At 42.7% G+C, this 23,462-nt stretch overlaps 1 protein-coding gene across 4 annotated transcripts in view; it reads right to left on the reverse strand.

Annotated features, from left to right (window-relative positions):
• LOC139371473 (sarcolemmal membrane-associated protein-like) overlaps nt 1-22,975 on the reverse strand; it is a 121,057-nt gene extending 98,082 nt beyond the window's left edge. For 2 of the 4 annotated variants that reach the window (XM_071111916.1, XM_071111913.1), the window contains exons 1-3: nt 21,371-22,945; nt 11,581-11,728; nt 3,011-3,083 (exon numbers count right to left, since the gene is read on the reverse strand). In XM_071111916.1, coding sequence (XP_070968017.1) covers nt 3,011-3,083; nt 11,581-11,728; nt 21,371-21,568 — 419 coding nt within the window. In that variant the 5' untranslated portion in view covers nt 21,569-22,945. Of the gene's footprint in view, nt 1-3,010; nt 3,084-11,580; nt 11,729-21,370 lie in introns of all 4 variants that reach the window. The other 2 variants (XM_071111914.1, XM_071111915.1) reach the window with 2 other exon arrangements.
• Nucleotides 22,976-23,462: the final 487 nt, after the last annotated feature.

Here is a 23,462-nt window from a genome sequence, read left to right on the forward strand (position 1 = left end):
AACATGACTGGCTAGCTATTTTCCAGAGTGAACAACAGTAGAAGACAGGAAAGACCCTTTAGGACAATCAGAGCCATACAAGTGTGCAGCTGAAAGGCCAACAACCTTCCTAAGGGCTGATTCCGACAGAGATAAACACAGAACGAAGGCATTCATACGCAACGTTAAATACATTCATGATTTCTTACTTCAAAACAGGTGGTGGTTCGTGTGCAAAGTATATGATTACTGTGAGAATAGTTTCTAAAATGTATCAATGATTAGTCTCTCTTTTCTCTCTCCCTCGCATTGTGTAACAAGCTGCTATATGTTGTGTCAGTCCGCTAGGGACCTTTTTCTCATGTATTAAGGCTGTATTTTTATTATATGTTATTATTTAGTTAACAGATAAATAAATAATTAAACCAACAACAACACATGGCTTTCCTGAGGCTCATGTCATAAAGGTCTTTATAGATTGCGGTCCTACGTGGGTATGATTTCTCTCTACTCCATAACCTGCTGGCTGAGTGGCTGGCCTGTTTCCACACTGTTTCCATGTAGAGGAAGAGATAGAGAGAGAGAGAGAGAGAGAGAGAGGGGGGGGAGAGAGAAGAAGAGAGAGAGAGGCTGAGTGAGAAGGGGGGGGGGGGGGAGAAGGGGTGGGGGTCGTGAGGTCTGGTCTGCCAAACATTCTGTGGGGAAGTCATGTGTCCCATAACCACACACACACCTTGCAAAGACAAGAAAACAAACACACAACCTTAAAACAGTCTCTGTACTACAGATGGGCTGTAAGAGGAGAGGAGACCTCATCCAGTCTACTGTACTACAGATGGGCTCTAAGAGGAGACCTCATCCAGTCTACTGTACTACAGATGGGCTGTAAGAGGAGGAGACCTCATCCAGTCTACTGTACTACAGATGGGCTCTAAGAGGAGACCTCATCCAGTCTACTGTACTACAGAAGGGCTCTAAGAGGAGGCCTCATCCAGTCTACTGTACTACAGATGGGCTGTAAGAGGAGGAGACCTCATCCAGTCTACTGTACTACAGATGGGCTCTAAGAGGAGACCTCATCCAGTCTACTGTACTACAGAAGGGCTCTAAGAGGAGGCCTCATCCAGTCTACTGTACTACAGATGGGCTGTAAGAGGAGGAGACCTCATCCAGTCTACTGTACTACAGAAGGGCTCTAAGAGGAGACCTCATCCAGTCTACTGTACTACAGATGGGCTCTAAGAGGAGAGGAGACCTTATCCAGTTTAATTCAAATTTTTGCCAGCAGCACAGTTGCAGTCACCAACCCTCCGGATAATGTAAAAACAGTTAACCAGCTCTGCTTGAGCGAATAAAATGGTCAGTGTGAGCTGTTCCCTCATTTGTCTGGAAGTAGCTAGCAAACGTTAGCCAGTTAGCTTGGGTGCTGTTAGGTCAGAACGCTCAGATCAACCCTACTCCTCAGCCAGAGCGTCCAGTGTGCTCTCTGAATGCTCCGAGAGCGAAACGCTCCGAGTTTACGAACACCCAGAACATACTCTGAACACACTCTGAACACACTCTGAACACACACTGGCACTCCAGAATGAACACACCCGTAGTATAAACCAGCCTTTAGTCTTGAAATCTTTGGTCGTTTAGCCTCACGTGAATCTTTAAAGAGATGGGTGGAGCTAAAGCTTAACAGGGTGTGAACGATGCTGAATGAGTGTAGACAAAAAGCTCTCCAGTAGGTGTACCAAAATATTTAAAAGGACATTTTCTCAAAAGTGGGTTTACAAGTTTATCAACTATCAAGGCAGAATGACTTTCCCCATTGTTCCTCGACTACAGTGTACGATACCATTTTCTAGCTCTGAGTCTCTACTTTTATCCAATGTAAAAAATAACACTTCAAATGTTGCTCCATAATCGAGCCAGTCATCACAATTGGCAGTTGTTTTTTATACATGTAATCCAGCTTGTCAGGTTGAATTGGAAGTCTATTCCCCCATGTAATTCAGTTCGTGTCATGTTAATTTAGATGTTTCTCTGTGTAATTCAGTTTGTGTCATGTTAATTTAGATGTTTCTCTGTGTAATTCAGTTTGTGTCATGTTAATTTAGATGTTTCTCCATGTAATTCAGTTCGTGTCATGTTAATTTAGATGTTTCTCTGTGTAATTCAGTTTGTGTCATGTTAATTTAGATGTTTCTCTGTGTAATTCAGTTTGTGTCATGTTAATTTAGATGTTTCTCCATGTAATTCAGTTTGTGTCATGTTAATTTAGATGTTTCTCTGTGTAATTCAGTTTGTGTCATGTTAATTTAGATGTTTCTCCATGTAATTCAGTTTGTGTCATGTTAATTTAGATGTTTCTCTGTGTAATTCAGTTTGTGTCATGTTAATATAGATGTTTCTCTGTGTAATTCAGTTTGTGTCATGTTAATTTAGATGTTTCTCCATGTAATTCAGTTTGTGTCATGTTAATTTAGATGTTTCTCTGTGTAATTCAGTTTATCATGTTAATTTAGATGTTTCTCCATGTAATTCAGTTCGTGTCATGTTAATTTAGATGTTTCTCCATGTAATTCAGTTTGTGTCATGTTAATTTAGATGTTTCTCCATGTAATTCAGTTCGTGTCGTATTAATTTATACGTTTTTTCCCCATTTAACTCTGCTGGGTAAATATATAAATGTTTTAATTATTCTGTTTTGGTCCATGTAATTCGGTTAATTTCATGTTCATTTGGCTTTTTGCGAAACATAGAAAGAACTTAGCAGACGACCACAACATGTAAATCCTGAAAAATGTCTCTGTCAGAGATGGTGCAAATTAATCGGATGTATTAGGTTACGAAATATGACTTTCTGGATATAAATGTTAATTACATGTCACAGAAAGACCCCACTGAATTTTCAGTACATGGAGAATCATATTTGACTATGTAAAATGTATTTTACATCTGGGCAGAATGGGCAGACATTGGGAATTATCTGTTTTCCTGGTTGTTTGCCTCACTAGTATTCCCAATGTAACTAAGTACTTACTCTGACCGTCGTCGAGCCTCCATGCCGTCCGGTAGAAACAGCTTGATTGTAGACACTACGCAGCCATGGGTGACTGCAACACACCCACAGAACACACGTGTCATTATACACCCTCATGGCACGACCCATTCCTACAGTAAAGTATTCAGACCCCTTGACGTTTTCCACATTTTGTTACGTCACAACCTTATTCTAAAATAGATTATATTGTTATTTTCTCATCAGTCTACACAATACTCCACAATGACAAAGTTAAAACATGTTATTAGAAATGTTTGCAGGTATATACATATCTTTCATTTTTTTATACAAGTGTAAACTAAATTTAAAAACAGGGCAAAACAAGCTCACATTAGTCTCTGACAAGGCAAGATGAACAATGCATCCGCATGTCACATTCAATAAGAATCAAAAGACACATCATTAACCTTGATGCCCCCCCCCCCCCCCCCCCCAAAAACAAAGAAATGCTCATCCAGCCCTTAAGTCACCGGGGAGACAAATACAGACTTACTGTGGTTTTAATAAGAATTCCATCCGATGGATGGACTGTTCAAAGTAAGACCAGAATGGAGCCCAAGCCTCAAAACAGTTTGGGGTTCCCACGTATATTGAATAAAAAATGTTTCTAATTTCAGAGAGCACAACACATCTCCCACCCAATATTTAGAAGATGGGGGAGCTGCAACCTTCCATTTCTGGAGTATTAGCCGTCTAGCTAAAATAATTGTCTGACTGAATTCTTGACAGTATCTACGGGCAGTACTCCAAAAAGCTGGCTGTAAGGGGAGACGGATCTATAACAGTGTCTATACAGTTGAAGTCGGAAGTTTACATACACTTACGTTGGAGTCATTAAAACTCATTTTTCAACCACTCCACAAATTTCTTGTTAACAAACAATAGTTTTGGGAAGTCGGTTAGGACATCTACTTTGTGCATGACACAAGTAATGTTTCCAACAATTGTTTACAGACAGATTATTTCACTTATAATTCACTGCATCACAATTCCAGTGGGTCAGAAGTTTACATACACTAAGTTGACTGTGGCTTTAAACAGCTTGGAAAATTCCAGAAAATGATGTCATGGCTTTAGAAGCTTCTGATAGGTTAATTGACATCATTTGAGTCAATTGGAGGTGTACCTGTGGATGTATTTCAAGGCCTACCTTCAAACTCAGTGCCTCTTGCCTGACATCATGGGAAAATCTAAAGAAATCAGCCAAGACCTCAGAGAAAAAAGGTAAACTTCCACAAGTCTGGTTCATCCTCTGGGGCAATTTCCAAACACCTGAAAGCACCACACTCATCTGTACAAACAATAATACGCAAGTATAAACACCATGGGACCACGCAGTTGTCATACCGCTCAGGAAGGAGACGTGTTCTGTCTCCTAGAGATGAATGTACTTTGGTGCGAAAAGTGCAAATCAATCCCAGAACTACAGTAAAGGACATTGTGAAGATGCTGGAGGGAACAGGTACAAAATGATCTATATCCACAGTAAAACAAGTCCTATACGACATAACCTGAAAGGCTGCTCAGCAAGGAAGAAGCCACTGCTCAAAAACCGCCATAAAAAGCCAGACTACGGTTTGCAACTGCACATGGGGACAAAGATGGTACTTTTTGGAGAAATGTCCTCTGGTCTGATGAAACAAAAATAGAACTGTTTGGCCATAATGACCATTGTTATGTTTGGAGGAAAATCCTATAGGAAATGTGTGGGCAGAACTGTAAGCGTGTGTGAGCAAGGAGGCCTACAAACCTGACTCAGTTACACCAGCTGTGTCAGGAGAAATTGGTCAAAATTCACTCAACTTATTGTGGGAAGTTTGTGGAAGGCTACCCGATACATTTGACCCAAGTTAAACAATTTAAAGGCAATGCTACCAAATACTAATTGAGTGTATATAAACTTCTGACCCACTGGGAATGTGATGAAAAAAATTAAATCACTCTACTATTATTCTGACATTTCACATTCTTAAAATAAAGTGGTGTTCCTAACTGACCTAAAACAGGGAATTTTTACTAGGATTAAATGTCAGGAATTGTGAAAAATTGAGTTTAAATGTATTTGGTTAAGGTGTATGTAAACATCCAAATTCAACTGTATACATGTTGGGTTTGGCTAATTTATTCATAGTGGAGAAACTACCACACTGATGCAGACTTCTCCCGTCAGTTACCAAGAAGCTGTGCTGAAATAGTGTAGGCTTGGGCAATATACTGTTTAATCATACACCGGGGTATTTCAAAATTGACAATACCGTTTAAAATAATAAATACATTTGAGGCAGTGTGCATGCTACAGAACTGCTTATAACTATGAAGTGTAACTATATAAGAAATCTAAAAAGTGTCAAATTATATCCAGCTAAGGGCTCCTGCTATGCATTTGGTTTGCTAACTTGCTAGCTAAATGGCTAGATATTAATGTCAAGCTTCTTGGTTACAGCAGAGACAATTCAAACCCCTCCTGGATCAAGATCCCTGTTGCCAAAATAGCATCCCTCGTGTGCACATTAGGTAATATCGTATACCCCGGAATGGTCCAGAAACGGTATGGAAATCTGGATAGCACCAAAAAGCTAATGTAGTGTAGTTGAGTTGCTAAGAAGCTATTGTTGCATCATGAAGAACGCAGCCATTTCATGTGTTCTCGTTTCAACACAGCTGCAATCAGACACTACTGCAGTCTGTCAACTCTCCAAAACACTCCTCTCCTCAGAGAGCGCACGTGTACACACACACCCCCTTGACTCCCTGCCAAGATGCTTACATCATAGCCTAACCGTGCATTTTAAAATGGCCTGCAGCATAACACGCACCAAAAAAAGGCCATCCTTTGCCTTTGACAGCTTTGCACACTCTTGGCATTCTCTCAACCAGTTTCACCTGGAATGCAATTCCAACTGTCTTAAAGGAGTTCTCACATGTGCTGAGAACTTGTTAGCTGCTTTTTCCTTCACTCTGCAGTCCAACTCATCCCAAACCCTCTCAATTGAGTTGAGGTCAGGGAATTGTGGAGGCCAGGTCATCTGATGCAGCACTCCATCACTCTCCTTATTGGTCAAACAGCCCTTACACAGCCTGGAGATGTGTTTGGTTCATTGTCCTGTTGAAAAACAAATGATATTCCCACTAAGCCCAAACCAGATGGGATGGCGTATCCCTGCAGAATGCAGTGGTAGCCATGCTGGTTAAGTGAATTCTAAATAAATCACTGACAGTGTCAGCAGAAAAGCACCCCCACACCATCACACCTCCTCCTCCATGCTTCACGGTGGGAACCACACATGTGGAGATGATCCGTTCACCTACTCTGTCTAACAAAGGCACGGCGGTTGGAACCAAAAATCTCAAATTTGGACTCATCAGACCAAAGGACAGATTTCCATCGGTCTAATGTCCATTGCTCGTGTTTCTTGGCCCAACCAAGTCTCTTCTTCTTACTGATGTCCTTTAGTAGTGGTTTCTTGCAGCAATTTGACCATGAAGGTCTGTTGATGTTGAGATGTGTTTGTTACTTGAACTCTGTGAAGCATTTATTTGGGCTGCAATTTCTGAGGCTGGTAACTAATGAATTTTATCCTCTGTGGCAGAGGTAACTCTGGGTCTTCCTTTCCTGTGGCGGTCCTCATGAGAGCCAGTTTCATCATAGCGCTGGATGGTTTTTGTGACGGCACTTGAAGAAATGATCATTACTTTAAAGTCAATCCGAAAAAGTTCAAGAACTGAACGTTTCTTTAAGTGCAGTCGCTATGATGAAACTGGCTCTCATTTCTCTTTGCTTATTTGAGCTGTTCTTGCCATAACATGGACTTGGTCTTTCACCAAACAGGGCTATCTTCTGTATACCACCCCAACATTGTCACAACACAACTGATCGGCTCAGACGCATTAAGGAGAAAAGAAATTCCACAAATTACCTTTAACAAGGCAAACCTGTTAATTGAAATGCATTCCAGGTGACTACCTCATGAAGCTGGTTGAGAGAATTCCAAGAGTGTGCAAACCTGTCATCAGGGCAAATGGTGACTACTTAGAAGAATCTCAAATATAAAATATATATTTGTTTAACACTTTTGTTAATTACTGCATGATTCCAAATGTGTTATTTCATAGTTTTGAGGTCTTCACTAATATTTTACAATGTAGAAAATAGTTTTAAAAAATAAAGAAAAACCCTGGTATAAGTAGGTGTCCAAACTTGACTGGTACTGTATATGTACAGTATGTTTTCAAAAAGCATACAGCCTCCAACTCACTGATAGCTTGCCTACTGTTGCCCATGCACTTGAATGGCAAATGGGAGGAGCGCTTCATTTAACAGTAGAAAATAAAAATGAAAGCATTTGTATCCATTTTTAAATGGCAACCATCAAAACTGTGGTGTGTGTGTGTGTGTGTGTGTGTGTGTGTGTGTGTGTGTGTGTGTGTATATATGTATGTGTGTGTGTGTGAGAGAGAGAGTTAAGGGGGGGGGGGGGGGGGGCTCCCCTCCAGACATCTAAACATTCTAGTGGGCTCCCCTCCAGACATCTAAACATTCTAGTGGGCTCCCCTCCAGACATCTAAACATTCTAGTGGGCTCCCCTCCAGACATCTAAACATTCTAGTGGGCTCCCGTCCAGACATCTAAACATTCTAGTGGGCTCCCCTCCAGACATCTAAACATTCTAGTGGGCTCCCCTCCAGACATCTAAACATTCTAGTGGGCTCCCCTCCAGACATCTAAACATTCTAGTGGGCTCCCCTCCAGACATCTAAACATTCTAGTGGGCTCCCCTCCAGACATCTAAACATTCTAGTGGGCTCCCCTCCAGACATCTAAACATTCTAGTGGGCTCCCCTCCAGACATCTAAACATTCTAGTGGGCTCCCCTCCAGACATCTAAACATTCTAGTGGGCTCCCCTCCAGACATCTAAACATTCTAGTGGGCTCCCGTCCAGACATCTAAACATTCTAGTGGGCTCCCGTCCAGACATCTAAACATTCTAGTGGGCTCCCGTCCAGACATCTAAACATTCTAGTGGGCTCCCCTCCAGACATCTAAACATTCTAGTGGGCTCCCCTCCAGACATCTAAACATTCTAGTGGGCTCCCCTCCAGACATCTAAACATTCTAGTGGGCTCCCCTCCAGACATCTAAACATTCTAGTGGGCTCCCCTCCAGACATCTAAACATTCTAGTGGGCTCCCGTCCAGACATCTAAACATTCTAGTGGGCTCCCCTCCAGACATCTAAACATTCTAGTGGGCTCCCCTCCAGACATCTAAACATTCTAGTGGGCTCCCGTCCAGACATCTAAACATTTTAGTGGGCTCCCCTCCAGACATCTAAACATTCTAGTGGGCTCCCCTCCAGACATCTAAACATTCTAGTGGGCTCCCCTCCAGACATCTAAACATTCTAGTGGGCTCCCGTCCAGACATCTAAACATTCTAGTGGGCTCCCCTCCAGACATCTAAACATTCTAGTGGGCTCCCCTCCAGACATCTAAACATTCTAGTGGGCTCCCCTCCAGACATCTAAACATTCTAGTGGGCTCCCGTCCAGACATCTAAACATTCTAGTGGGCTCCCGTCCAGACATCTAAACATTCTAGTGGGCTCCCCTCCAGACATCTAAACATTCTAGTGGGCTCCCCTCCAGACATCTAAACATTCTAGTCGGCTCCCCTCCAGACATCTAAACATTCCAGTGGGCTCCCCTCCAGACATCTAAACATTCTAGTGGGCTCCCATCCAGACATCTAAACATTCTAGTGGGCTCCCCTCCAGACATCTAAACATTCTAGTGGGCTCCCGTCCAGACATCTAAACATTCTAGTGGGCTCCCGTCCAGACATCTAAACATTCTAGTGGGCTCCCCTCCAGACATCTAAACATTCTAGTGGGCTCCCTTCCAGACATCTACACATTCTAGTGGGCTCCCCTCCAGACATCTAAACATTCTAGTGGGCTCCCATCCAGACATCTAAACATTCTAGTGGGCTCCCCTCCAGACATCTAAACATTCTAGTGGGCTCCCTTCCAGACATCTACACATTCTAGTGGGCTCCCCTCCAGACATCTAAACATTCTAGTGGGCTCCCATCCAGACATCTAAACATTCTAGTGGGCTCCCCTCCAGACATTTCAGTTTAATGTGCAGAGCTTGGAAGCTTCACGTTCCCCAGAGTCAGATGAACAGTTGATACCATTTATATATCTCCGTGTCCAGTGTGAAGGAAGTTTGAGGTAGTTTCAAGAGCCGATGCTAACTAGCGTTAGCGCAATGACTGGAAGTCTATGCTTATCTGCTAGCATGCTAACCCTGAACGATCCCTTTAAACAGTAAAAACACCTCATAGCTCAATCGGAAATTACCTTTAAAAACAACACAAAGCCGACAAAGAGTGATCAGATTGAATGCTGCATGGGACAAAAAAGCTGATGGCAAGTTCTATCACATCGCTATTGGCATCAATCTGCAGGGCAAACTAACCTCAAAACCCACCCAATAATGGCTCCTTTCTCCTGAATTGCACACTCCAGTCGTTCACTACTTTTCACAAATCTAAAATTATTGGATTGGTGGTGGAATAGAAAGGGGAATTTTCACCTTTTCTTATACCAGCCATTTCCTTTCGAATCAGTGAACGAGTGCACACTTTGGGAGGAAATACAGATAATTGGGATGCAACCCATGTTGTGTAGGCCCACTAGGTGTACCACTGAGATGGACGTACTTGCACTATTGAAGGCTTTTAGACTACACACAAACTCCAGCACAGTTATTCGTTTGTTTACGAATAAGGCCCTGCCCGTGCTGTCACAGGAGAAGCCATAATTAGGGGTCTCTTTCCAACTCTGTACCCATAACACACAACACACATACAAGTCGGAAGTTTACATACACCTTAGCCAAATAAATAGTTTCACAATTCCTGACATTTAATCCTTGTTAAAATTCCCTGTTTTAGGTCCGTTAGGATCACCACTTTATTTTAAGTATGTGAAATGTCAGAATAATAGTAGAGAGTGATTTATTTAAGCTTTTATTTCTTTCATCACATTCCCAGTGGGTCAGAAGTTTCCATACACTCAATTGGTATTTGGTAGCATTGCTTTAAATTGTTTAAATTGGGTCAAACATTTTGGGTAGCCTTCCACAAGCTTCCTACAATAAGTTGGGTGAATTTTGGCCCATTCCTCCTGACAGAGCTGGTGTAACTGAGTCAGGTTTGTAGGTCTCCTTGCTCACACATGCTTTTCAGTTCTGCCCACAAATGTTCTATATGATTGAGGTCAGGGCTTTGTGATGGCCACTCCAATACCTTGACTTTGCAGTTCTTAAGCCAAGTCAGTTGAGAACAAATTCTTATTTTCAATGATGGTCTAGAAACAGTGGGTTAACTGCCCTGTTCAGGGGCAGAATGACAGATTTGTACCTTGTCAGCTCGGGGATTAGATCTTGCAACCTTTCGGTTACTAGTCCAACGCTCTAACCACTAGGCTACGCTGCCGCCGCCAAGTATGCTTGGGGTCATTGTCCATTCGGAAGACCCATTTGTGACCAAGCTTCAACTTCCAAATACTTTTCCGTCCTCATGATGCCATCTATTGTGTGAAGTGCACCAGTCCCTCCTGCAGCAAAGCACCCCCACAACATGATGCTTCCCGTGCTTCACGGTTGGGATGGTGTTCTTCGGCTTGCAAGACTCCCCCGTTTTCCTCCAAACATAACGATGGTCATTATGGCCAAACATTTCTATTTTTGTTTCATCAGAATGGCTTTTTTATGGCGGTTTTGGAGCAGTGGCTTCTTCCTTGCTGAGCGGCCTTTCAGGTTATGTCGATTTAGGACTCGTTTTACTGTGGATATAGATACTTTTGTACCGGTTTCCTCCAGCATCTTCACAAGGTCCTTTACTGTAGTTCTGGGATTGATTTGCACTTTTCACACCAAAGTACATTCATCTCTAGGAGATAGAACACGTCACCTTCCTGTCATGGTCCCATGGTGTTTATACTTGTGTATTATTGTTTGTACAGATTGTACCTTCAGGCGTTTGGAAATTTCTCCCAAGGATGAACCAGACTTATGGAGGTCTACAACTTTTTTTCTGTGGTCTTGGCTGATTTCTTTTGATTTTCCCATGATGTCAAGCAAAGAGGCACTGAGTTTGAAGGTAGGCCTTGAAATACATCCGCAGGTACACCTCCAATTGACTCAAATTATGTAAATTAGCCTATCAGAAGCTTCTAAAGCCATGACATCATTTTCTGGAATTTTCCAAGCTGTTTAAAGGCACAGTCAACTAGTGTATGTAAACTTCTGACCCACTGGAATTGTGATGCAGTGAATTATAAGTGAAATAATCTGTCTGTAAACAATTGTTGGAAAAATGACTTGTGTCATGCACAAAGTAATGTCCTAACCGACTTCCCAAAACTATTGTTTGTTAACAAGAAATTTGTGGAGTGGTTGAAAAACTATTTTTAATGACTCCAACCTAAGTGTATGTAAACTTCCGACTTCAACTGTACAGCGGACATCAATGTTGTGTGTACCTTTACGGGTGTTCTCTGTGACGTCCACACCGAACTGGATGAAGTCACCAGAGAGGACCTCACAGGGAGGACTCTCCTCGGACCCCCGGCTCAGACGCTGGCTGTTGATGAACGTCCCGTTACTACTCTTAGTGTCCTGCAGGTAGAACTGAAATACAGAGAGGTGGAATACACCGTTACAATACTATAGTTTAGGGCTGGGAATTGCCAGTGACCTTACGATACGATATTATCACGATACTATGGTGCCGATACAATATGCATTGCGATTTTCACAATTCTATGTGCATTGCGATGTTCCAAACACATTGCTCACCATAGGTCTGCTGCAGAGGGACAAGAGAGCACACGTTTGGAAATATACTGAACAAAAAGATAAATGCAACATGCAAAAACTTCAAAGAATTTACTGAGATACAGTTCATATAAAGAAATCCGTCAACTGAAATAAATTCATCAGGCCTTAATCTATAGATTTCACATGACGAGGCAGGGGCACAGCCATGGTTGGGCATATTCCCACCCACTGGGGAGCCAGGACCAGCCAATCAGAATGAGTTTATCCCAACAAAAGGGCTTTAATACAGACAGAAATACTCCTCAGCACCCACCCCCCTCAGATTTTAATTTTTTATTTCACCTTTATTTAACCAGTTAGGCCAGTTGAGAACAAGTTCTCATTTACAACTGCAATGTGGCCAAGATAAAGCAAAGCAATGCGACAAAAACAACAGTTACACATGGGATAAACACAGTCAATAACACAACAGTTACACATGGGATAAACAAACGTACAGTCAATAACACAACAGTTACACATGGGATAAACACACGTACAGTCAATAACACAATAGAACATTTGTATACAGTGTGTGCAAATGTAGTAAGGAGGTAAGGCAATAAATATGCCATAGTGGAGAAGTAATTACAATTTAGCAATTTACACTGGAGTGATGAGGATGTGCAAGTAGAAATACTGGTGTGCAAACGAGCAGAAAAAAACTAAACAAATATGGGGATGAGGTAGGTAGTTGGTTGGATGGGCTATTTACAGATGGGTTGTGTACAGCTGCAGCGATCAGTAAGCTGCTCTGACAGCCATTGCTTGAAGTTAGTGTGGGAGATCTAAGTCTCCAACTTCAGTGATTTTTGCAATTCGTTCCAGTCATTGGCAGCAGAGAACTGGAAGGAAAGGCTTTGGGGATGACCAGTGAGATATACCTGCTGGAGCGTGGGCGATCCCGCAGGTGAAGAAGCCGGATGAGGTCACGTGGTTTGCGGTTGTGAGGCCGGTTGGACTTACTGCCAAATTCTCTAAAACGACATAGGAGGCAGCTTGTGGAAGAGAAATTTAAATGCAATTCTCCGGCAACAGCTCTGGTGGACATTCCTGCAGTCAATATGCCATTTGCATTTTGTTGACAAAACCACACATTTTAGAGTGGCCTTCCCCCCCCCGCTGCACAAGGTGCACATTTTTTTTAAATATTTGTATTCAATTTAACCCCGTTTTCTCCCCAATTTCGTGGTATCCAATTGTTTAGTAGCTACTACCTTATCTCATCGCTACAACTCCCGTACGGGCTCGGGAGAGACAAAGGTTGAAAGTCATGCATCCTCCGATACACAACCCAACCAAGCCGCACTGCTTCTTAACACAGCGCGCATCCAACCCGGAAGCCAGCCGCACCAATGTGTCGGAGGAAACACCGTGCACCTGGCAACCTTGGTTAGCGCGCACCGAGCCTGGCCCGCCACAGGAGTCGCTGGTGAGACAACGATATCCCTACCGGCCAAACCCTCCCTAACCCGGACGACGCTAGGCCAATTGTGCGTCGCCCCACAGACCTTCCGGTCGCGGCCGGTTACAACAGAGCCTGGGCGCAAACCCAGAGTATCTGGTGGCACAGCTGGCGCTGCAGTACAGCGCCCTTAACCCCTGCGCCACCCGGGAGGCCCCAAGGTGCACATGTTTAATGATCATGCTGTGTTATCAGTTTCTTGATAATCCATCCAACTGACAGGAGTGGCATATCTTAGCAAAGAAGAAATGCTTTGGGATGTAAACAAATGTGCACAAAATGAGAAGAGCTTTTTGTGCGTATGGAACATTTTAGAGGAAACTTTTATCTTTGCTCATGAAACATGGGACCCACACTTTACATGTTGTGTTTATATTTTTGTTCAGTATAGAATTACGTCTGATGTTCAGTGGTCAAGGAAGATAGGACGTTACGGCTGATGTTCAGTGATCAGGGAAGATAGGACGTTACGGCTGATGTTCAGTGGCCAGGGAAGATAGGACGTTACGGCTGATGTTCAGTGGTTAGGGAAGATAGGATGGACACCCGCTGCTTTATCAGCACGATCTGGTTTGTCCTTCAAGCAGCGAGTAGGGGATGTAGTGTATTAGTACAAGCAGGAAGAACCGGGCTGCATTTCAAGTAAGGGGTGTGTCTGTCTATATTCAACTCCAGACGCTGCCTGCTGCACCTATAACGCTGGTCAAACTAAAACGTTCAGAGAGGCCTGGTTAATAGCAACAGGAAGCACAACATAGACACCTAGCTTATAAAACAGCCATTTAGTTCTCCAGGGATTTGAGGGAGAGGACTGGTTACAGCAGCACCGAAATCAGTTTAGCAAACTTACTAGTTCATGATGTACTGTAAGCCTACTGATATGGAGTGGGTGGAGGACAGTAACTGGTTTGGTAAACATCCAGAGAAATCCACACATTATCTGGCTGTCATAAGTTTTAATCACATTGAACCCCTGACACATGACCTAGTGGGTTTCTCAGGTAGGCTGGTTTGTGCCAACTGTGCTATACTGTACCCAGTCCAGGACTTACTGATCTGATGGGTTTCTCAGTTGAACAGGAGGTCCGGTGAGATGAACCAATTCCAGCCCTCTAACTTTCCACTCACAACACTGCCCTGTGTAAGTAACCTAAAAACATTACCTCCTGACAACACGACAACCTTTTCATCAAGGAAACGTGCTGATTCTACTACAGAACTGGATCGATGTGCATGTGGGTACATGAGAAAGGCCTTGGGGGAGGTATGTGACGCACGTAGTGTGGGGTGTCGTCTTGAGTTGTCAATCTAGCAGACAGCTGGGGGGGGGGGGTGCGTCTGTTTTGTGTGTGGGTCTTGCATTAACAGTCTTTATTGAAGCTCATTAGCTTCCTGAGATGTCCTATCAACTGTGGCCCAGGCAATTTGCAGTGGTATTCAAAGACAGATTCGCCAAAATATGTGACAATTTTGAGTAAATGTATTTATTGGTTCCTTTTCATTTTGATAATTGATTTAAACGCAATTAATTTAAGGTCAATGGCTGATGACAAAAACCTACATTTACAGTTAAGGTCATCTCATTAGATTTGGGGTGTGGTCACAAATAATGCACTACTTTTGACCAGAGCCCTATGGCACCCTACTCCCTACATAGTGCACTACTTTAGACCAGAGCCCTATGGGGAATAGAGTGCCAACAAAATTGTCACATATTTTGGTGAATCTGTCTTTGAATACCACTGCAAATTGCACACAAAGTTTGAGAGAAATAAGCTTTTTGTGCATATGGAACATTCCTGGGATCTTTTATTTCAGCTCATTAAACATGGGACCAACACTTCACGTTGCGTTTATATTTTTGTTCAGTATAGTATGGTCTACAGTTTATCATGAGGTATTCTATCTCAGGCGAACAGAACATCGAGACCTAAATATTAGAGATTGTGCACCAGCTGTTGTTAACACCCCTTACCCTAACCTTACCCGACGCTGCTGTACGGTCTTAAAGATGCATTGAAAAGCGAGCTAGCTCAACATTATCCATTTCCTTGTTCAGCCACGACTCAGAGAATCATAGGATATTACAGTTCTTCAGGTCCCGTTGGTAAGAGTCTTGAACGGAGCTCATCCAGTTTGTTCTCCGGTGACCATACGTTCGCCAATAGAATGGAGGGTTGAGGTGGATTATTTACTCGCCAACATTTGACAGCCACGTGCCCAAGAATACCCAGGTAACCTATCTAAATCACCATCACCCCATAGCACGCACATACGTGGCCATGAAATGCTTTAAAAGGCTGGTCATGGCTCACATCAACACCATCATCCCAGACCAATCCAATTCACATACTGCCCCAAAAGATCCACAGATGACGCATCTCTATTGCACTCCACACTGCCCTTTCCCACCTGGACAAAAGGAACACCTACGTGAGAATGCTGTTCATTGACTTCAGCTCAGTGTTCAACACCACAGGTCCCACCAAGCGCATCACTAAGTCAAGGACCCTGGGACTGAACACCACTCTCTGCAAATGGATCCTGGACTTTTACAGACCACCCCCAGGTGGTGAGGGTAGGCAACAACACATCAACACGAGGGCCCCACAGGGGAGCGTGCTTAGTCCCCTCCTGTACTCCGCTCAAGACTGTACGGCCGCGCACGATTCCAACACCATCATTAAATTGGCTTCATCACCGACAATGAGACAGTCTCTATAGGGAGGAGGTCAGAGGCTTAGCAGTGTAGTGCCAGGACAACCTCTCCCTCAACGTCAGCAAGACAAAAGAGCAGATCTACAGGAAACAGAGGGCTGAGCACACCCCAGTCACATTGACAGGGCTGTAGTGGAGCAGGTTGAGAGCTCCTCAGTGTCCAAATCCCTAAGGATCTATCACACCAACAGTCGTGAATTTAAAAAAATAAGAAAATGCCTCTTCCACTCAGGAGGCTGAAAAGATTTGACTGGGCTCTCAGACCTCAAAGTTATACAGCTGCACCATTGAGAGCATCTTGACTGGCTGCATCACCACTTGGTATGGCAACTGTTTGGCATCCGACCGCAAGGCGCTACAGAGGGTAGCGCGTACGGACCAGTAAATGGCTGGGGCCGAGCGCCCTGTCAACCAGGACCTCAATACCAGGCGGTGTCAGAGGGAGGCCCTAAAAAATGTCAAAGACTGCAGCCTCCCGAGTCATAGAGTGTTCTCTCTGCTACCACACGGCAAGTGGTACCGATGCACTAAGTGTAGAAATAAGAGGATCCTGAACAGCTTCTAACCCCAAGCCATAAAACTGCTACATAGTTATCCGGACTATTTGCACTGACCCTTTTTGCACTAACTTTGACTCATCACATACGCTGCTGGTACTGTTCGTTATCCATCCTGTTGACTGGCCACTTTATTCCTAGTTATATGTACAGCTGAAGTCGGACGTTTACATACACTTAGGTTGGAGTCATTAAAACTCGTTTTTCAACCACTCCACAAATTTCTTGTTAAACTATTTAAAGGCAATCCTACCAAATTGTAATTGATTGTATGTAAACTTCTGACCCACTGGGAATGTGATGAAAGAAATAAAAGCTGAAATAAATCATTCTCTCTACTATTATTCTGACATTTTACATTCTTAAAATAAAGTGGTGATCTTATGTATTTGGCTAAGGTGTATGTAAACTTCCGACTTCAACTGTACATACAGCATCTTCCTCAATTACCTCATACCCCTACACACACACTCAGTACAGTTTCCCCATGTATATAGCCAAGTTATTAAGTCGTACCCCTGCACATTGACTCAGTACTGGTACCCTGTGTATAGCCATGTTATTATTGACTCGGCTATTATTGAATCAGTACTGGTAACCTGTGTATAGCCATGTTATTATTGACTCAGTACTGGTACCCTGTATATAGCCATGTTATTATTGACTCAGTACTGGTACCCTGTATATAGCCATGTTATTATTGACTCAGTACTGGTACCCTGTGTATAGCCATGTTATTATTGACTCAGTTATTATTGAATCAGTACTGGTACCCTGTATATAGCCATGTTATTATTGACTCAGTACTGGTACCATGTGCATAGCCATGTTATTATTGACTCAGTTATTATTGAATCAGTACTGGTACCCTGTATATAGCCATGTTATTATTGACTCAGTACTGGTACCATGTGCATAGCCATGTTATTAATGACTCAGTTATTATTGAATCAGTACTGGTACCCTGTATATAGCCATGTTATTATTGACTCAGTACTGGTACCATGTGCATAGCCATGTTATTATTGACTCAGTTATTATTGAATCAGTACTGGTACCCTGTATATAGCCATGTTATTATTGACTCAGTACTGGTACCATGTGCATAGCCATGTTATTATTGACTCAGTACTGGTACCCTGTGTATAGCCATGTTATTATTGACTCAGTTATTATTGAATCAGTACTGGTACCCTGTATATAGCCATGTTATTATTGACTCAGTACTGGTACCATGTGCATAGCCATGTTATTATTGACTCAGTTATTATTGAATCAGTACTGGTACCCTGTATATAGCCATGTTATTATTGACTCAGTACTGGTACCATGTGCATAGCCATGTTATTAATGACTCAGTTATTATTGAATCAGTACTGGTACCCTGTATATAGCCATGTTATTATTGACTCAGTACTGGTACCATGTGCATAGCCATGTTATTAATGACTCAGTTATTATTGAATCAGTACTGGTACCCTGTATATAGCCATGTTATTATTGACTCAGTACTGGTACCATGTGCATAGCCATGTTATTATTGACTCAGTTATTATTGAATCAGTACTGGTACCCAGTATATTGCCTAGTTATCATTGAGTCAATACTGGTACCCTGTATATAGCCATGTTATTATTGAATCAGTACTGGTACCCTGTATATAGCCATGTTATTATTGAATCAGTACTGGTACCCTGTATATAGCCATGTTATTATTGACTCAGTTATTATTGAATCAGTACTGGTACCCTGTATATAGCCATGTTATTATTGAATCAGTACTGGTACCCTGTATATAGCCATGTTATTATTGACTCAGTACTGGTACCCTGTGTATAGCCATGTTATTATTGAATCAGTACTGGTACCCTGTATATTGCCTAGTTATCATTGAGTCAATACTGGTACCATGTATATTGCCTAGTTATCATTGAGTCAATACTGGTACCATATTATTGTGTATTTATTATCACGTTTACTTTCTATTATTTTTCTCTGCATTGTTGGGACCTGTCAGTAAGCATTTCACTGTTAGTCAGACTATTGTTTACGAAGCATTTGACACATAGAATTTGATTGGAGACAGACAAGTAGACACAAATAGCACTGTCCTATAACCCTATACAAAACAGAACTTCGACCAATGGCTTCATATTCCATCTCAGTACAGTTGCCATAGCTGTCCTTGTGTGTCAACCCTGCAGCTATAATCCATTATTTCGCAAAAGGTGGCAGACTGACCGATTCCATGGAGTTACCTGGTTTGCAGCTGATTACAAGCCTGTTCAACATGCCTGTCTGGCAGTGACTGTTCAGGCAGGAGAGAGAGAAAGGGAGAGAGAGAGAGCAGTCTGCAGCACCCGGCCTCACCCTACTAGAATCTGAAGTCAAATGTCTACTGTTTGCTGATGATCTGGTGCTTCTGTCACCAACCAAGCAGGGCCTACAGCAGCACCTAGATTTTCTGCACAGATTCTGCCAGACCTGGGCCCTGACAGTAAATCTCAGTATGACAAAAATAATGGTATTCCAAAAAAGGTTCAGATGCCAGGTCCACAAATACAAATACCATCTAGACACAGTTGCCCTAGAGCACACAAAAACTATACATACCTTGGCCTAAACATCAGCGCCACAGGTAACTTACACAGAGCTGTGAACCAACTGAGAAACAAGACAAGAAGGGCCTTCTACGCCATCAAAAGGAACATACAATTTGACATACCAATTAGGATCTGGCTAAAAATACTTGAATCAGTTATAGAATCTGGGGTCTGCTCACCAACCAAGAATTCACAAAATGGAACAAACACCAAATTTAGAATTCTGCAAAAATATCCTGTGTACGTAAAACACCAAATAATGCATGCTGAGCAGAACTAATTATCAAAATCCAGAAAAGAGCGGTTAAATTCGACAACCACCTAAAAGGAAGCGATTCCCAAACATTCCATAACAAAGCCATCCCCTACAGAGAGATGAACCTGGAGAAGAGTCCCCTAAGCAAGCAGGTCCTACAGAGCCCCAGGACAACAACACAATTAGACCCAACCAAATCACGAGAAAACAAAAAGATAATTATTTCCAATGTGTCAAGTAATTAACAAAAAAACAGAGAAAACTAGAATGCTATTTGGCCCTAAACAGAGAGAACACAGTGGCAGAATACCTGACCACTGTTAGTGGCCCTAAACAGAGAGTACACAGTGGCAGAATACCTGACCACTGTGACTGACCCAAACTTAAGGAAATCTTTGACTATGTACAGACTCAGTGACCACAGCCTTGCTATTGAGGAAGACTGTCGGACAGACCTGACGGGGAAGAAGGGGGAGGGGAGTAATTGAAGGAGACCACCATTTATTCAACCTTTATTTAACTAGGCAAGTCAGTTAATTAAAAACAAATTCTCCACATCCTGTGGCGTACTGCATTAGCATCGAATAGCCCCCATGATATGCAACTTTTCAGGGAAGTCAGGAACCAAAAATATACACAGGCAGTTAGGAAAGCTAAGGATAACTTTTTCAAATAGAAATGTTCATCCTATAAAAAGTTCTGGGACACTAAAGTCCATGGAGAATAAGAGCACCTCCTCCCAGCTGCCCACTGCACTGAGGCTAGGAAACACTGTCACCACCGATATAGCCACGATAATTGAGAATGTCAATAAGCATTTTTCTACTGCTGGCCATACTTTCCAACTGGCTACCCCTACCCCGGTCAACAGCTCTGCACCCCCCACAGCAACTTGCCCAAGCCTTCCCCATTTCTCCTTCACCCAAATCCAGATAGCTGATGATCTGAGAGTTGCTAAATCTTGACCCTTACAACTGTTAACATTTGAACATCTTGGCCATGTACTGTTATCATCTCCACCCGGCACAGCCAGAAGAGGACTGGCCACCCCTCATAGCCTGGTTCCTCTCTAGGTTTATCCTAGGTTTTGGCCTTTCTAGGTAGTTTTTCCTAGCCACAGTGCTTCTACACCTGCATTGCTTGCTGTTTGGGGTTTTAGGCTGGGTTTCTGTACAGCACTTTGAGATATCAGCTGATGTAAGAAGGGCTATATAAATACATTTGATTTGATTTGACTACCCACCACTGCAACCGGGATGCTCTCGTTGGCTGGCCCTCGCTTCATACTCGTAGGAAAACCCACTGGCTCCAGGTCATCTATAAGTCTTTGCTAGGTAAAGCCCTGCCATATCTCAGCTCACTGGTCACTGTAACATGTGCTCCCTCACTAACTTTAAATACCAGCTGTCAGAGCAGCTCACAGATCATTGCACCTGTCCATAGCCCATCCAACTACCTCATCCCCATATTGCTATTTTTTTGCACCCCATTATCTCTACTTGCACATTCATCTTCTGCACATCTATCACTCCTGTGTTTAATTGCTATATTGTAATTACTTTGCCACTACGGCCTATTTATTGCCTTACCTCCCTAATGTTACCTCATTTGCACACACCTTATATAGATTTTCTACATTGTGTTATTGACCATATGTTTGTTAACTCCATGTGTAACTCTGTGTTTTTGTTTGTGTTGCACTGCTTTGCTTTATCTTGGCCAGGTCGCAGTTGTAAATGAGAACTTGTTCTCAACTGGCCTACCTGGTTAAATAAAAGGTGAAATAAAAAAATGTACAATGACCATGCAAAGTAAAAGCTAGTAGTTAGCCGAATGGTTGAGAGTCAGACTCACCTTGCCCGTCTTGTGATCAAACCAGACCAGGGCATGGTTCCGTGACAGAACCTTGCAGTCGAACGTAGCGTTGTTCTGAGCCGGTCGGCATCGTGCCACAGAGCGCCCGATCTTGACTGGCTCGTCCAGGTAGACATGACGTTCCTGAAAAGGGTGTGAATTCGGGCGGCAGGAGAAGGCGGCCAGCGCTGAAGGCATTGATGATGGCTTGGGAGTGTTACTCCAATCAGCGACGAAAGACAAGGTTTCTTGATCCAGAATGACTAACTTCAGTCTTAAATCCTCGGCTGTTGTGTTAATAAACCATGTAACCTGGCTATTCGCTGTCTGTCTGGCTCTTCTATTTTAAGTTAAGCACTGCTAGCTAGCCATTCATATGGACGTGTTTTCTTATTTTGATTCAAAGAGACACGTAAAACCTCCTGTATTCATGTAAAAAAAAAAAAAAATATGTATTTATGGTATCTTTCTACAGAGCTACATTACGTCCAGTGAATGACAAAATACGATTACGTACAGGCCACAATACAGTACAGCCCAAACCATTTGACGATAGCAACAGTAGCAATCTAGAAAATATCTTCCCACGTCCATCAAAATGTATAGCGAGAGAAGCGTTATGATGCCGCGCAAGTTAGCGGCAGGCAGCTAATCTTTAGCCCATCGGATAAATCCAGATAGCTATATTACACAATCTGACCATTGCACGGTTTCCTATCCCTGTGCCTGCTGATGATACGGCTGGCCATTGAAACACACCCGCTGACAATTTGGCCGTGGTTTAATATGTCATCAATATGTGTTTTTTTTCCCCCATAGAGGCTGAGTTAACATTAAGTTGTTTATCATACTCACTATGGACGGGTGCTAAAGAGTGAGTATCTGAGGTTGTTTGCTAGCTAAATGTTTAACTAGCTAATGCAACTTCTAGCCACTCCCGATTTAGGAAGGCTAGCAGGCTAATTCAGGGTCCCAGCAACAAATCCTTCTAATCGTGAAGCATAATGTTCCAAACAGGTTCAAAGACACACGCCTTAAAACGACTATTGTAGAGGTAAGTAGAGCTGGACAGGCATTGAGCAATAACACTGTTATAAAGAGTAATTAGCTATATGGCTAGTTAAGCTAACGCGCTGAGAACTTGTCATTTAGCTGGAATAGGAGTCGGGCCTCTTCGGGTGAAAAGTCGTGATCAACTAGCTCTGGAACGGGTGTAATGGTGTTACCTCAGGTAAACTTGTGTTATTTTTGACAAGTAACAAAAAAAAACAAGTAGACAATAAACTGGTCTCATTGCAAAAGTTCACGTTAGCCGAGTCGGAAAGAGTTAGATAGGAAAGACTAGGTAGTTCGGTGACTGACAGAGCAGACTCGGGAAACGGAGACAGGTTTGACTGCAGCATCACCTGTCCAGTAATCTTCTGAATAGTCCCAAGAAAGAAAATTAAAACTGTGTTGCGTCGATGTTAGAAATGTCACTCGAAACACTATCGACCACAAAAAAAAAAGTTTTTAAATTAAAGCTTTCTTCAGTTGAACTGAACATTTCTAACAACTTGCCGTCGTCAGTTAGTATCCGCCGCCATACTCATAACAATATACACCAAACGACCGGACAGCGCAACCGCCAATAGCGTCCGCGACATGCCCAAAACGTCATTGGAGGCGGGAACTTGACGAACAGATTTACAACCTGGGGTCCAATCAAAATAGACATTAATGACACGCTGCAGTGCATGCTTCCGGTTTTCCGTTGTCACTAGTTACCACAAGCAGAAAGTCACACTCGGCTAAATCCCCCCCCCAAAAAATTATGAGATCAAAAATGTGCTTTTTGGTTTTAATTTAAGGTTAGGGTTATATTTTAAGAAGATGGGAGTGAGCACGGAATGTTGACCTCCCCCCGCTTAAATTAGAATTTACAAGAATATTCTAAACTAATCTTTCGTTATCTTAATTTAGGTAACATTAACAAGTTTATGTGGTGATGCCCACTCGTGTACACGGGACAAACAGAAGAAAGAACAAAGATCAGCGAGAAAACGGAGAAACTGCACTGTCGATACAATGGCGTGCACCAAATCTGGTTTAC

The sequence above is a fragment of the Oncorhynchus clarkii genome, chromosome 17 (genome assembly GCF_045791955.1).
Source record: "Oncorhynchus clarkii lewisi isolate Uvic-CL-2024 chromosome 17, UVic_Ocla_1.0, whole genome shotgun sequence".
NCBI lineage: Eukaryota > Metazoa > Chordata > Actinopteri > Salmoniformes > Salmonidae > Oncorhynchus > Oncorhynchus clarkii.